The following is a 15,751-nucleotide window of genomic DNA, read 5'->3' as shown; positions in this document are numbered from 1 at the left end:
ATCAGTTTTGTGTTAGTGTTCTTGGATTTTTAATGTTCGAAAGCCGACTAGACTTTGCAACTGTAATTCAGTGTGGGCAGGGTGTCCTCTGTCCTTGTAATTATTAAAAAAAAAAAAAAAAAAAAAAACTGAGAGTAGTGAAATCATTAATAATAAAACGAATAATTTATTTTCACATTTAAAGCAAAAAAAGCCAGTTAAATAAAAATGAAAGAATAAAACAGCATTTATCATTTACATCCTGAAAGAGGAGTAAAGTTTATAGATATGTACAATAAGACAAGAAACCTGATCTAAATAATACAAACATCTACACTGGTTTAGAAATGTTTATATGTTCTGAGATTCATACGAAATATTTAACAATAATTTTAAAATCAGTTAAGGAGCAAATGCTCTTTCTTTTTTTTAGTCAAGCGAATATAAATTAAATGAGGAAAAAAATAATTATGAACACTTAATGTAATACCGGTTTATGGTTTTCATAAACCCAGCAATAAACATCGATAACCATAAACATCATTGAAAAGAAAATCATTTTTAAAACTGTCATTCAGTACCTAATCCACACTCAAGCCAATGAATTAAAATTTAAACTAATAAACGCCCATGTGAACATTGTGAACCCCACCACCACCCGCCCTGATTGGCGGATGCAACCATGTGACACACAGGCTGACTGAGCAGTGTGCACAGCGTGTAGGTGAACTAGCTAGTACAGTACACTGCCAGAACTAACATAGGCTAATCTACTACGTGGAACATCTTGTTAAGTTATCCTTTAGTACAGGTTTCACGAGTAAGGAAATAATTAATCCTTTGTCACATCAGTACCACACTGCTGCTACTCTGACATTACAACTTTATTCTCATGATATTATGAGCTTATTCTTGAAATCTCAGAATTCTTTCCCTCAAAGTGGCCCTGATACTCTGTCGTACCGAGGATCACCATTTATTTGACATGTGTTTTCTCCCTTCCCTAAAACAAATAATTTATATATATATATATATATATATATATATATATATATATATATATATATATATATATATATATATATGTGTGTGTGTGTGTGTGTGTGTGTGTGTGTGTGTGTGTGTGTGTGTGTGTGTATACATACACACACACACACACACACACAAATATATATATATCTGAATATATATCTGAATATATATCTGAATATCTGAGCCCATTTGGGGTGCAGAGTCAGAGAAGGTTTGTGTTTTCCTGTAGCGACATAAACTATTAAGTCTAAAACCACACACACACAGCTCTAACTAACATGAACATCATAAGGTCACCATTTCACTTATCATACAACATACAGCTTCAATATATTATATAGTCAAGAAACAATGACACTGTGTCTCTGATTAGAATACTAAGTTCTTCCCTGAACCTCTATCTAAACCACATACTCCATAATGTGAAAAAACATCAAAGAAAAATACATGGAGACTTAAGCAAAGACATGAATAACATTTTGTTACCTTTAGGTTCTCCAAGGTGGAAGAGTGAATTCAGCACTAAAACACAGACAGAGAAACTTAGAACACAGCAGATACATTTGACCTTTAACTTTGCTGTCTGATCTCTACGATACTAATTACATTCATTATAACCACACTGTCTTTTCTCTATATGATACTGATTGGATTCATGATGATTGGCTAGTGTGAGTTCTCATACCATTTTTTTTAATTCTGTAGTCTCTTGTATGATAATTATATGGTATGTGTTCTTTTTCCTGTAAGTGTTTGTTTGATAAAATGCATTTTGTGTACATGTGATGTGAAGATTGAACGCAGATAAAGAGGAATAAAGCCAATTCACAATTCCATTTCTTTTGACAGTTTATTTAAACAACAGCAATATATTCTAAATTTGGTATTCTCTTCAGTTATAACAGTATTCTGAAACTCTGTCTGTTAAACATGGTAAAGATCTACCACCTTTCTCTTTCCACAGTTGCAATATCTTGAACCAAATTCTTGGCCTTCTGCCACTCCGTATGGATCTAAATATCCACTTGTCCAATTCATTAAATTGTTTCAGTGTTACTTCAACTGGTTGGCATTGAGAGAAATATAAGATTCAAGGGAGCACATTCATTTTTATTGTTTCTATCCTTATCCTATTATGCATATCTAGGGGCAGTCGAGACCACCCGTCAATATCCAATTTTATGTTTTTATTTATGGGACCATAGTTACTCTCAAATATTTTAGTGATGTCTTTAGGTATTTGAATCTCCAGATACTCAATAACTGTTGAGTTCCATTTGAAATCAAATTTATTTAGCATATAGTATAATTAGAGCTTAAAATTTGTGTTGTTTGTATATTGAATTTATATCCAGGGTATGTTCCAAAATCTTTGAGTGAAGACATCAGTCTATGACTGCTAAAGTCTGGTACTGTAACAAACAATAATACGTCATCTGCGTATTAACAAATCTTCTATTTTAGGCCCTTAACCATCACTCCTTTCATTACCTGGTCATCCATCATTAAGCATTCTAAGGGTTCAATAAATAAAGTAAAAAGGGCGGGGCTGAGAGGGTAACCCTGATGACAGCCTCGATCCAAACTGATAACCTGAGATAGGTGTCCGTTAATCTTTATTCTGGCATTAGGTGAAGAATATAGTGTTTTAAAGCATCTAACAGACTCATCTTTAAAGCCAAATCTTTTCAGCACCAGGTACAGATACTCCCAACGAACCGAATCAGAAGTTTTTTTTTTCTGCATCCAGATTAATCACTACAGCTCTTATATCCCCTTTAATCATATAATCAATTACCTGTAGGACTCGTTTAATATTGTCTTAACCAAAACATATCCTTCTGCTTTGTCACGTAATTCAGACCACTTTTAAATTCACTCTGTTAGAGATTAGTATTGCTACCCCTCTCTTTCTCCCCTACTTATAGGATGAGTAGAATATATTTCTGAAGCCTAGTATTTATTTATTTATTAATTTATTTTTAACTTTTCATGTTCTGTGCAATTGAGACAAGTCTCCTGACAAAATATTACATGTAATTGTTTTCCCACAAATTGATACAAAGAACTCAAATAGAGGTAAACCACCTCTTAATGTTGGGAGGAATAATCTAGTTGTCCACTAGAGCCCCCCATTCAGTGCAACGTATAATACCCCCTACTTCAAGAGTATACTCAGTGCACCAAATATTTGTCCATCAGCATCTCTCACCCATAGTTCGGACAGCTATGCCTCTACATATAGGCTAAGGGTTATCCTTTACAAATGTCAAACAAAGAGTTGGTCTCATGCAAAAAATGAGAACAGGTAATTGAATAATCAGTCAAGTACAATGAACACATCACCTGGTGTTCGCACTATTTCTAAGTCTATCTTGGTCGATGGAAACTTCGCAACTTCTCCTTGATCCGTTCTCAGGCAGATTGTGGCTCGGCTCCATGCGCTGATCGCTGCCTGGCAAGCTTCCGTATCTTCTCTGTGATCCCAGTCAATCGAAAAAAAAAAAAAAAAAAACCCTCCCCTTCAAATCCTCTACTCCCTCTGTTGCGTTCCCATAGGTTATCGCCCTACTGTCGAAGAAAACTCATAGCTTGGCTGGTGCTGCTGTTTGGAATGTTATTCCTTTTTTTCCTGTACAGTCCTTTTAATCTTTGCCTGCAACTTCCTTCTTTGGCACGGATGGCGGCAATGCTACATTCCGTAACCTCCGCTGTTAAGTCTGCCCGGGTCTGCCGTTACACTCTCCTTGTTCCTCAACCATGGCCTCCTCGTTCCCTAATTTCTCCTTCTTCTCCGTTCTCCCAGGCAGCTTTCCCTTGCTCCCTTTTTTTCCCCTTTCCATTGTTAGTAAATATAAATTTTAACAATCATTCAGTATTTAAATTGGTGCATAAACGTCAACGTTCCCCACCAGACTTTGAAATTCTTGTTTCCTCCTTTGAACTTTGCAACATTTATGTTAGCCAAAATGGAAACAGTGTAGTGTTTTAGATGATGAGCAATGCAGCAAGTCTGAACATTAAAGAGTCTTTAGGCTATTAAAAACACTGGAATAGTAGGCCTATATCTGTCTATCAGTGATGCATTTTAAAGCTCTAGTCTAATGGCTAATATTTTTATTACGCTACATTATGAGCCACCATATAATGAAATGGCAAAAATAGATAAATAAATAAATAAATAAATAAATAAATAAATAAATAAATAAATAAATAAATAAATAAAAACAAATGAGAGAAAATTACATTCTGATTACAAATAAAAGGGAGAATAGAGATAGATGAAGACCCTTTGCTGTTTACAGAGGTGCTAGTTTTCTATAGATTATAAATACATGTACAGCAGAAGTTTCTCTCGCTCATCAGCCATAAATATAGTGACAGTCTTTACTGAGACATGAGAAAGAGGACACATTCAGAGAAGAGGAGGCTCTGTGTTGTAACTCATACACTCACTGGTCTAAATCTACATGTGTGAAGAATTAGAACAGAAGCCAAACCACAGACTCTCATCTCTGCTCTGCTGTCAGACATCGCGCACCATGTGTGGGCTTATTACAGACCCTATTTTAATCTGTTTGTTCTGTCAGCTATGTGCACTGCTATTATTATTATCTCTCTCTCTTTCTCACTCTGTGTGTGTGTCTGTGTCTGTGTACTTAGATCTGCTACTGTCACAAGTCTGTTGAGCTGAAATGCCACAACCCTGGTCAGATAGCAGTTGAGATCTCTCATGTTTCTTCTAATTATTTTGTCAGTCACACACATCCACCACTAACAATAATCATAAAAAAAAAAGAAAAAGAAAAAACCTTAAGCACTCATTCACTTAATAGGTTTCCTTGGCATTGCTATACTCTGAAATCATCTGATAGTTAGAGTTTCAAAGACTGCATATAGATCAGGAGAATGAGGAGAGAGAATGAAGAATCTCCTCTCATATCACTATAAACTACAGTCTGGATTGTCCATTACCAAGAACACAAGAAATGCAAGGTTCATTAACTAGAAGAGTCAATGTAACAAGTCCTGTCAAGGGTGACTTCTTGTGTATTCCTGACCTCACATCACTAGACCTTACTTTGTACTCAACCAGAGTTCACCCAAAAGAGACAGTCAACATGCAGTTCCATTATCAGCACTGAACACATGCACCAGTTAAAATACATACAGATAATAAACAGGTCCATGTTACAACACCACACACATAAGATCACATTGTGTCTGAGCTGATTTTTTCTCACTAAATGGTTTTCAGTTCTAAAGAAATTCAGAGCGGCTATTTCCTGATCAATATGATATGACACTGATGAATTGAACAGTGTCTTCATATTAATGATGTAAAGATGGAAACATGTAACTTTCAATCTTAAAACTTCTTACACCATGTGAGAAACCAAAGTGAGAAAACTAGTGTCTGATATGTTGTGATAAACTCTGGGTTAGAGGAAGTGAATAAACTGCTCTATAGTTTCTTCAGAGAAGACATGAGACTCTGAGGACCTTAAATCTCCCACTGACAAATTCTCTCACTAATACATAGACAATACAACACTGTCTCACTGCAACATGACTTATCACAAGTTATTACATTATTACTCAAAATAGTTATTACCATCACCATCCAGAAAAAAAAGATATAATTGAGAAAATGAGAAAAAGAGAAAGACATGACTTACAGAGCAGCACATGTAGGGGACTGAGCTCCATGCTGTGAGAGTGAGAAACTGTTTGGTGTGAACTGTGTGTTATAAACTCTTCCTGTATTTGAGAGCTCTTCTTCTATTCAAAGAAGGAGTGACACGAAGAGAAGAGAAAGAGAGAGAACGAGAGAGAGAGAGAGAGAGAGAGAGAGAGACAGACAGACAGACAGACAGACAGACAGACAAACAGACAGAGTTGGAACCACCTCACACCTGCTCACTGGTAAAAACCAACATGGCTGAACTGCAACAGAAACCAAGCCACTAAGTCATCTTCACTCTGTTCTCATGTATCACACACATGAGTGTGATGTGGTTTGGGAAGATTTGTGTGTGTGTGTGTGTGTGTGTGTGTGTGTGTGTGTATCTGTGTGTGTGTGTGCACATGAGTTTGTGTGTATGTGTGTATGCTTGTGAAGAAAAATAACCCACTCAATCAATTCCCTCTCCTACCTAAACATGAGCGAGCTACATGTGAAACAAGCTTAGCATCGCCATCTGAAGATTTACCACCTCAAAATGCCAGGACCACAGCTGGCTTCCAGTGAAGCAATCAAATTTCACGTATTTAAAAAAAAACCCAAAAAAATCATCAGTGTTTGATGTGACTGCAGCTCCATATTCTGTCCACTGGGGGTTGCTATTTGTGCTTTAACAGAAACCTTTTTCACTGTCAAAATGATCACACAGATTTCATTTAGTTAAAAAGGACAGGCTCAGTAAATGAATGACTTTCCACTTTCTAAGCATGAATATTTGACATCTTTTGACTTGTTTGTCTCAGTTGGTCGCCTGTTAAATGTTCTTACGAGCTGTGCAGTAACCTTAACTCCTGTTTAAAAAGTGACTGAAAATATTACTGGCACCGAAATGAGACGTCATTTCCTGAGGTCTGTTTTACACCACACCTCAATTTTACAGTTTTGAAGATGATTACTGAGTTATGCCTGTTCAAATCCTGCTGATTTTTCCTTTCACTTCATTATTAGAAGTGATGCGTTTGAAGCATTCAGTCCCTCAGAGACCACATCGGTTAACTGACATGGAAACCAGCAGGATGTTAGCATTCTTTCTTTGCTTTATGGTTCAACTGCATCATTAACTGTGACTGTGATAGGACCAGGTATTAAAATAGTTCTCAGACCACAGTAAGCTAGCTACTACACAATGTAATGTAATGCCTTGATTTCACATGTTAAAGATGCAGCTGAATACCACAGTCACGTATGGGACCAGAGGACTGACCTTGACACAATAAGCCCAGAGCCTCTTATTTCACCCTTATCTGACATCAGACCTACAGATAATAACAATGAACTGTGATTGGTGTCAATACTCCAGAAGAGGCCCTAAGGTTCATTCCTGAGAAAGCCAGTTAAATAGGCCACAGCTTAATTCAGTACTCAATATAAATACAATTGCAAGTTGTAGATCAATTCTGGCATCTTATAATATCAGTTTTAGACAATGCATTTTATGCAGTCAAGCAGATTTGCTGTTTATGTAATGTTTTGTTTTATTTATTTTAATTTCGCTGTCTGATATCTTTCTGTAACTGTCTAATGTGTTTTTTTTCTTTTTTTTTCTTTTGATGATTTACTGTCTATGTGTCATATACGCTCCGGGACGCTGGACGCATGTGTTGAATGCTTTTATTTACAAGGAGCAACAAGAACAGAATAATATTTTTTTTACAAACAAAAACGAAGACAAGGATTAAACTGAACATGAAACAGAGTCATTATAGAAGAAAGGAAGTAAGGCTTAGATTCTGTTGGAAACAAGTAGACATAGCAACTACACAGTGAAACAAACATGGTAACAGGCAGGAGTGCAGGTGGATGAGCAGACAAGAGGTGAGGTGAGATGATTGACATTTGGTGATTAGTGGACTGGTGTGATGATTGACACTTGGTGATTAGTGGACTGGTGTGATGATTGACACTCAGTGATTAGTGGACTGGTGTGATTATTGACACTCAGTGATTAGTGGACTGGTGTGATGATTGACATATGGTGATTAGTGGACTGGTGATTAGTATTAGTGGCAATGCTGAATGCTGGTAGGTTGAATGTGGGCGTGAGGGAAATGATGTGGTGAAACCATGAAAGGGGAATTGAAGGCCTTCACCGGAGGAGGTATGAAGCTTGTTGTTATGAACAATCATGAACGCAACTTTGGCAAGAATAATGTTGTAAAATATTCCAAAAACAGCTTCAGTATAAAATAACTTTACGTAAATTGACACTTTAAATCAAAAAGGCTCAAGAATAGCTTCACTTCAGACAAATGGCATTCTTTGCTACTCCTCCAAGAATCTCCACATTCTTCCAAGACACTGAAAATGAAATGTTGTTCCACAAAGAGTATCAGTGCGTTTCATGATTATGGAGTGTAGAAGTGTGAGATTAGACACACTGTCACGTGTCAGACCCGTAGATTACTTCCCCTTTGCCCTCCTCCTGCATTTGACCCCAAGCACAACAGTCACCAGCAGGTATGGACAAACCACCAGTGAAGAAGAGAGTAGTCTGAGGGGTGAAAGGGACATTTTTGCACCTAGAAAAGAAAACACAACACACACACACACACACACACACACACACACACACACACACAACCCCCACACACACACACCCCCACACATACACACACACACACACACACACACACACACACACACCCCAACACATACACACACGCACACGCACGCACGCACGCACACACACGCACACACACACACACACACACACACACACACACACACACACACCTCTTTATCTGGCTTTTGACACATAAAAATGATTTTTTTTAACAGTGATTTCATTAAGAAAGAAAACGATGACCTCACCTCCGACAGCGATTCTGACAGTGATCCAGCTCTTTGGTGACTCTCCTCTCTCTGGGTGTTTACACCAATAGAGACCCTCATCTGACTTTGAGACAGTAGGGATGGTCATCTGTCCCGCAGTTTGGTTTTGGAGAAGCACACCATCTTTATAGAAATCAGCTGGGAGACAGGATCTGTTGGTACGATGTCGGCAGCGTAGCAATACATTCTCTCCCTCAGTCACGGCATTAGAAGGACTCTCCAAGATCACATCACCATCTATAAATCAGAACATTGTTACTTATGCAGTGGAGAAGACTGTAATGCTAATATTTTGAACGCAGTCAAAAACAGTGAGTGTGACTTAGATATGTTTGTTTGAAGACTCACTGGTCACTGTAATGTTGAGAGGATTACTGCTACTTCCAGAGTCAGACTCACACCAGTACACTCCACTGTCTGATGACTGGAGGGAGCTGATGCTACATGTAGATCCTGTTACTGATCCCCAGTCTGATGAACAGTCTGACACCTCTCCGTTATCTGTGTATCGTCTCACTGTCCATCCAGTAGAGTTACTCTGTACCTCACAGCTCAGTGAGAGAGAATCAGATGTAAAGTGTTGTGTTGTGTTGGGACTGATGATCTGAGAGGCTGGAGGAGACAGATCTGAGACACAGTGATAAACAGAGTTTATATTCAGTCAGGCTGTGGGTTAGAGTATCTCAGCTTAGCAGTGACATGTGGCCTTGGGACTCACTATATTCCTAACCAAATAGCTGTATCAATGTTTACCAACAAAGGCTAAAAAAAAATAAATAAATAAATTATTCATGAAATTAGGAGTGGTATGCAGGATCTAATAAGAATGGAAAATTATATATATATATATATATATATATATATATATATGTGTGTGTGTGTGTGTGTGTGTGTGTGTGTGTGTGTGTATGAACAAAAAGAGTCCTCACACATATGGCATCTTTTTTCTGCCAAAATAGTCAAAGAAACGAATTTATGTTCCAGTTCTGTGCACACAATGATTAACTCACCAGTGACCCACAGTGGCTGTGTTGTGCTGTACTCTGAGATATAGACTGGGTCTCCTCTCTGTGCTCTGCACACATAAACTCCTGTGTGTTGAAGAGCAGCAGGGCTGAGAGTGTAGGAGCCTCCAGCTCCTCTGCTGCTGTCTGAGAGGAGTTCTACAGAGTTAGAATGAACCCTGGGTAACCCATCTGTGTAGGGAATGACTCTGTACCAGAGGAATGTCCAGCTTGTAGAGGAGTCTTTAACCTCACAGCTCAGAGTCACTGAGTCTCCTTCAGTCAGCCACATCTCTGGAGAGACACTCACAACTGATTGCGCTTTGTCTGTAAATGGAGAGAATTATTATATGTTAGGGTTTTTTTTTCTTGTTGTTGTTGTTGTTTTTTTTTTTTGTTTTTTTTTTACCAAACGTAAATTAACAAATATTTGACATCTGAGAGTGACAGTCTCTCCTCTGAGTGTCTGTTTATCAGGCTGCAGGATCACAACAGCCTTTGGACTCTCTGTACAATAAAATACATACCACACTAATGTACAGCACACAAATTTAAAACAAACACAGAACAGAGAGTGACACATCTAAACTCTACAGAAAATACGGCAAAATACATCATAATTATGTGCAAATAACCGAGTGGAAAACTCGTGTCTCGGCCTTTCCATGTTTTCGCTTTTCCAAATTAAGACCGTGGAATGAATGAGCAGGTAGCTGTTTTGAACGCACTTTCGAGTTCTTCTTTAAATCAATAAAATTCCATTCATTGAAACAAAAGATGTCAACCAAAAAGACTTGATAATTCCAGTAACACATAAAAGAAAAGGAAAATGACTTAGATTCGTAATGTAAAGGGAAATGAAGTCGATCAAAAGTGGTCAAAAAAATCGTTTTTAACCACCGTCACTCAATCCGCATTTACCACAACCAACTTCCAAATCCATTCTCCCGGGTTTTTCCCTCGATGACGTAAGTGCCCTGGCTCTACCGTAAGTACAAGCATAAACTTTCACCTAGAATGTCATTTTTCCAACTTAGCCCAAACAGGTACATAGGTGCATAAATAATATTAATATTCAGATATATTTACAAAACACAAAGTTATTAATTCACAAAAATGGCTACAACAACTCGTATAAAAGTATATTCCAAACTCCATTACAGTCATGTCCACATAACTGTGTGTAAACATTCACCTGTAACATTTACCCAGACTGCATCACTGTATTGTGTGTAGTAGACTGGGTTTCCTCTTCCAGCTCTGCACCAGTACTGTCCTCCATCAGAGTCTGTAACAGAACTGATTGTGTAGGAGTCTTTATCAGTCTGTGTCAGTGCTGAAGAGTCCTGTGTGTGTCTGTACCAGTAAAACTCCCATCCTGTGGACTGGTTCAGTTTACAGCTCAGAGTAACAGTGTTTCCTCTCAGTACTGCTCCTTTAAGACTGATGGTGAGTTGAGGCTTTGGTTTTGATCCTGTAGGAGATTAAGGGATAGTTCAGACTCTACACTGTCAGAAATATAATACTGTCCTTTAAGTCTGTATCACATTAATCACTCACCTCTCACAGTCAGATGAACTTCATTGCTTCTTTGTGAGGATGTGGGTCTGTAATAACTCTCTCCCTGACACCAGTACTGATCCTGGTCAGTTACAGCAGCTGCTCTCAAGGTGAATGTGTCTCCAGTTATAGTGTAACCATTAGACTGAGACACTGCAGTCTGAGTGCTGCCTTTATACCACTTATATCTCCAGTTCCTCCCAGACTCTATCACACACTTCAGACTGACTATCTCACTATTGTACACATGACTCCAGTTTGGAGTTATGGTCAGTGTAGCTTTGGGCTTTGCTTTAGTCCAAAGGAAAGAATACATTCATTAGGCGCACAGTCTCTATGTAAAAATCAATGCATTAAAAGCAGAAGAATCAATCAGTCATAAATGTGAAATGCTGTGCACTGAAACATATATTTTGATACCAAAACTGGTCACATTTCATTTTAGTGTTCATTGACAAAGCCTCAGAGTGTGGACAGTAATGCAGAATGAGATGAAACATTTCCAGCCTTATAAAAATTGTTTAGTAACAGCTAACTGATGCTCAGTTTGCTGATTATTCTGTAATGAATAAGCTATTTATTACCTTTTAGATTTCAAACTTTAAAATAAAGTGTTACCTCAAGATATTTAGTTTAATTAGTCTGAAGAAAACTCACCTCTCACAGTTAGATTAACAGATTTGCTGGGCTGTGAGGATGTGGGTCTGTTATCTCTCTCTCCCTCACACCAGTACAGATCCTCATCAGTTTCAACAGCTCCTCTGATGGTCAGTGTGTCTCCATTTACAGTGTGATGTCCAGTTGTAGACAATCTAATGTGAGAACTGCCTTTATACCACTTATATCTCCATCCACTTTCAGTCTTTATCTCACACTTCAGAGTGACTGTCTCTCCAGTGTACACAGTGGTTTCTGGTTTTACTGTCAGTGTAGCTGTGGGTGAGTCTAAGGAAATGAAGAGAGAGGAAGAGGAACAGCAATAGGACCAGAAAGAGGAATAGAATAGTTCAGATTCATTAATAGTTAACAAATATGTTCACAAGTGTAATGTAGTCATTTACCTCTGAAATATTACGTGTAATATGCTCCTCTCTTCCTTTTTCTGAATAAATACAGTGAATGTAGGGATATTATAATTCTGGGCTATGGCAGTGTTTAACGACTGGTTTATCCAAAAGAAAATGTCGAGAGACTTTGACACTTGCGGGGCAGAGAACCTCAAACAGGTGTTGCGGTCATTTAATGTGTCCGTTCAAAATTCCAGCGGTAATACTTACTTGATGGCCGGTTACATAGCAATCGGTTCAACACCTATCTGCTTGGATGGGTCAACGCTTCTCAAAGTTTGACATAATGAATTGCGCTACCTTCAAATCTAGGGACAGGGTATTTCAATCTGTAATAAAAAACCCTTTGCAAAAATGCTAAAGACATTAGCCAGCACCCCCTCCCCCAGGGCTGGGTACTGAACCTCAATGCTTTTATGGCACCGACCGAACTGCTTCGATACAGTCGACAAAGTGAGCTCTGCTTGTATCCTGCAAATTTTCACCGGAGTAGTACATAATCCGGGTAACTGTCGTGTATTGTAATTTTTTTTTTTAATTTTTTGTGTATCGCCTACTACTTACTACTTTAACGTCATGATCAGTATACGAGTAATATGTGGTGTGCCATGTTGGACACAGCCGTAATGTTTTTCCTGCAACGCGTCTGTGTAACATTGCTTTACACAGCCAATCACCAGCATTATTCGATCTGCTGCATCCGTACTGGCTCGCTAACGCTGATTAGATTTACTCCCTAGGGATCGAAATTTGGTACCGAACGACAAGGCATCAACATCAGCGTTCCCATTCACCCTCAATGTAAATGTTCAGTTTAATGTAAATTATAACGCTATGTAGGTTAATGTTACGAAGGGCACAGAGCTCACATTGCCCCGGACGCAGTTCCAAAAGTTGAATCTAATGGACTTTTTTTTTTTTTTTTAGTGGAAGCAATAAAGTCATTTTCACATGAATAAAATCATTTTGAAACAATATTTTGTGTCAAACTGATTGATTTCTTTAGTAAGTATCCATGTAATAAGCAGGATAACGAGCTTGGCCTTGGGGTCCTGCTTCACCCTGTTGGGGTTTATTTCGCAGTAATAACTGTCCCGCTGTGTCATGGTTGCAGACGTGTTTTCTGTTATTTCCTTCTGTTTCTCGTGTTTTCCCTCTCCCCTGTGTTTCCTGAGCTCCCCCTGTTGTCTGTGTGTGTGTGTGTGTGTGTGTGTGTGTGTGTGTGTGTGTGTGTGTGTGTGTGTGTGGCACTTACTTTGAACAGAGAGGTGCAAAGAAGAACTTAATACAGAGTATGTAGGTCGATCATCTTTCAAACCCTGACATCTGTACTGATCCTGGTCACTTAATGCAGCTCCTTTGATGGTGAACGTGTCTCCAGTAATAGCGTAGCGACCACTCGGTACCACTTCATTTTCAATGCCGCCTTTATGCCACTTGTATCTCCAGTCGCTCTTCTTGAACTGCACCACACACTTCAGAGTGACTGTCTCTCCAGTGTAGACAGGACTCTTTGGTTGCACAATCACTGTAGTTGTGGGTAAAGCTGTACAAATAGAGGAAGGGAGAACACAGTGCTCTTGTCAAGTCATGGTACTTTGAGTCCAGTCAAGTCTCGAGTTATTGGTGTTTAAGTTAAAGTGTCACAGGAACCAGGGCAAGGTTTATTTGCAAAACATTAGCCAAACTCAAGGTCAGGGACAGGCAGAGTTCAGAACACAGTTATCAGGTCACTAATGACCACTCTAATATTTCATTCTGAATGCTGCGTTTATACCACTTGTATTTCCTGGATTGGTCAGAAAACTGGCTTAAGTCAATACACAGGAACTGGAAGGCTAACATAAACAAAGGAAGCTAACGGGGACAGAGAGATTAACAGGGACAAGGAATCAACACATGATACGTGAGGCTTGGTACACACATTAAACTGAGAGATCTCGCAAAGAGACGCAGAAAAAAAAGGGAATTTATCCGAAGAGGACAAGGGGAAAACAAACCAACATCGGAATCACATAACTGAATAATGAGGTGATTGAGCGAAGATCAGGTAATCAGGGCTCTGTTTGGTTGAGAGGGAAGTAGAGACAGAAATGTGACACCAATCTCCACCAATCACCATCTCCACTGATGTTCACACCTGAGACTAAGTCCAAGTAATTGGTGCTTTATAGGGCTATATTTAAGTGTATATCATCCGAGAAAAATGTTACGTCAAGTTTATAACTCTTACACCGTCCAGTAAACAGAGGACTGACATTTCTTTCCACTGATGACAAAGCAGAATGATGTAATTAGGTCTGAGATGAACAGACTCACCCAACACAGTCAGTGTTACTGCATTACTCATCTCCGAGTTCAGAGAGTCACTCTTCCGTTTTCCTCCACAAGTGTATCGGCCAACGTGCAGCTCATTCGAAATGAATGATAATTCATTATTGTCGCTCCAGTAAACAGGCCTGATAATGTTATTGTTCTTGTACCAGCTGTAAATCCACTCACTGACTCTGCCTCCAGGTATGTCGCATTTGAGAGTTACCGGCTGTCCAATGTAGATCACTGAGACATCAGGGTCTGATTGTAGAACAGCCCTGGGTTTTTCTGTTTAGTATAAACATACAGCTTCCATTGTGAATTCGGATGTTCAATAGTTTTGGATTTTGATGACAAGAAAAATAAGTAAATAAGTAAATACATCTCACCTTTAGCACATCCATAGTACAGGAATGCACTTAGCACTTAAACACAAACAGACAAAGAGAGCACACAAAGGACATGTAGCTGTTAAAACATGGTATAATCCTTTCATATGTTATGACTGTGAGATAATGCTGTTAAAAACAATTCACGAAGTACTGGACACATGTAAGCTCGTATGAGGTATTGTGTAATTTATATAACAGTTCCCAGTCTAGTCACAGAGTAAATCCAGATCAGTGCATTAGAAATCCATCCCAAATCTCATCTTGCTGATGAAACGTGTATAGACAAATGAAACATGCAACGTGTATCCAGAGATAATACACAAAAATTATTTTAATCCAGGTCAGAGGAAACTGCAAAAACATACAGCCACCAGTAAATAGAATCTGTGATGTGTAACGTCAGGTGTTATTAAGCTACAGTAAGGTGGAGTAAAAATAAGCAAACAGGGTTGGTGAGGTGTGGAACCAAGAACATGTAACTTGAGTGTGGATGGACCATTGCAGAGGCCAAACTGCATGACTGTAAACTGTCTAAAGTCAAGCTCAGTGCTGAGAGCTGTCTTGGCACCATCCCCTGGTACCACCTCCACCAGCCAGTAGCTGCTTTTCAAACTGACTGACTGAAACCATGAGAAACTCTCAACATTGTTCAGAACTTCATCGGTGTGGGAAAGAGGTCCTAATGAATTGCTGCATTAATCTACCACTAAGCGACTTTTCCAGTTACCAAACTGTCAGGGGAAGCCCGATTGGCTGCCTAGTGAACCATACATATAGTCCGTTATATCCTTTACCGTTTTCACCCTGTTTATCATTTCATAAGCACAT

At 38.7% G+C, this 15,751-nt stretch overlaps 1 protein-coding gene across 1 annotated transcript in view; it reads right to left on the bottom strand.

Moving 5' to 3' along the window:
- Positions 1-11,986: 11,986 nt before the first annotated feature.
- Positions 11,987-15,751, bottom strand: part of LOC115816406 (immunoglobulin superfamily member 1-like) — a gene marked incomplete at its 3' end in the record, with an annotated part of 9,297 nt that continues 5,532 nt past the window's right edge. The window contains exons 2-4 of the mRNA XM_030779360.1: positions 14,538-14,819; positions 13,543-13,764; positions 11,987-12,096 (exon numbers count right to left, since the gene is read on the bottom strand). Of these exons, the coding sequence (XP_030635220.1) occupies positions 11,987-12,096; positions 13,543-13,764; positions 14,538-14,819 (614 nt within the window). The remainder of the gene's footprint in view (positions 12,097-13,542; positions 13,765-14,537; positions 14,820-15,751) is intronic.

The sequence above is a fragment of the Chanos chanos genome, chromosome 7, assembly GCF_902362185.1.
Source record: "Chanos chanos chromosome 7, fChaCha1.1, whole genome shotgun sequence".
Classification (NCBI taxonomy): domain Eukaryota; kingdom Metazoa; phylum Chordata; class Actinopteri; order Gonorynchiformes; family Chanidae; genus Chanos; species Chanos chanos.
Note: the sequence above shows the minus strand (reverse complement) of the source record. Positions and strands in the feature narration are given on the sequence as shown.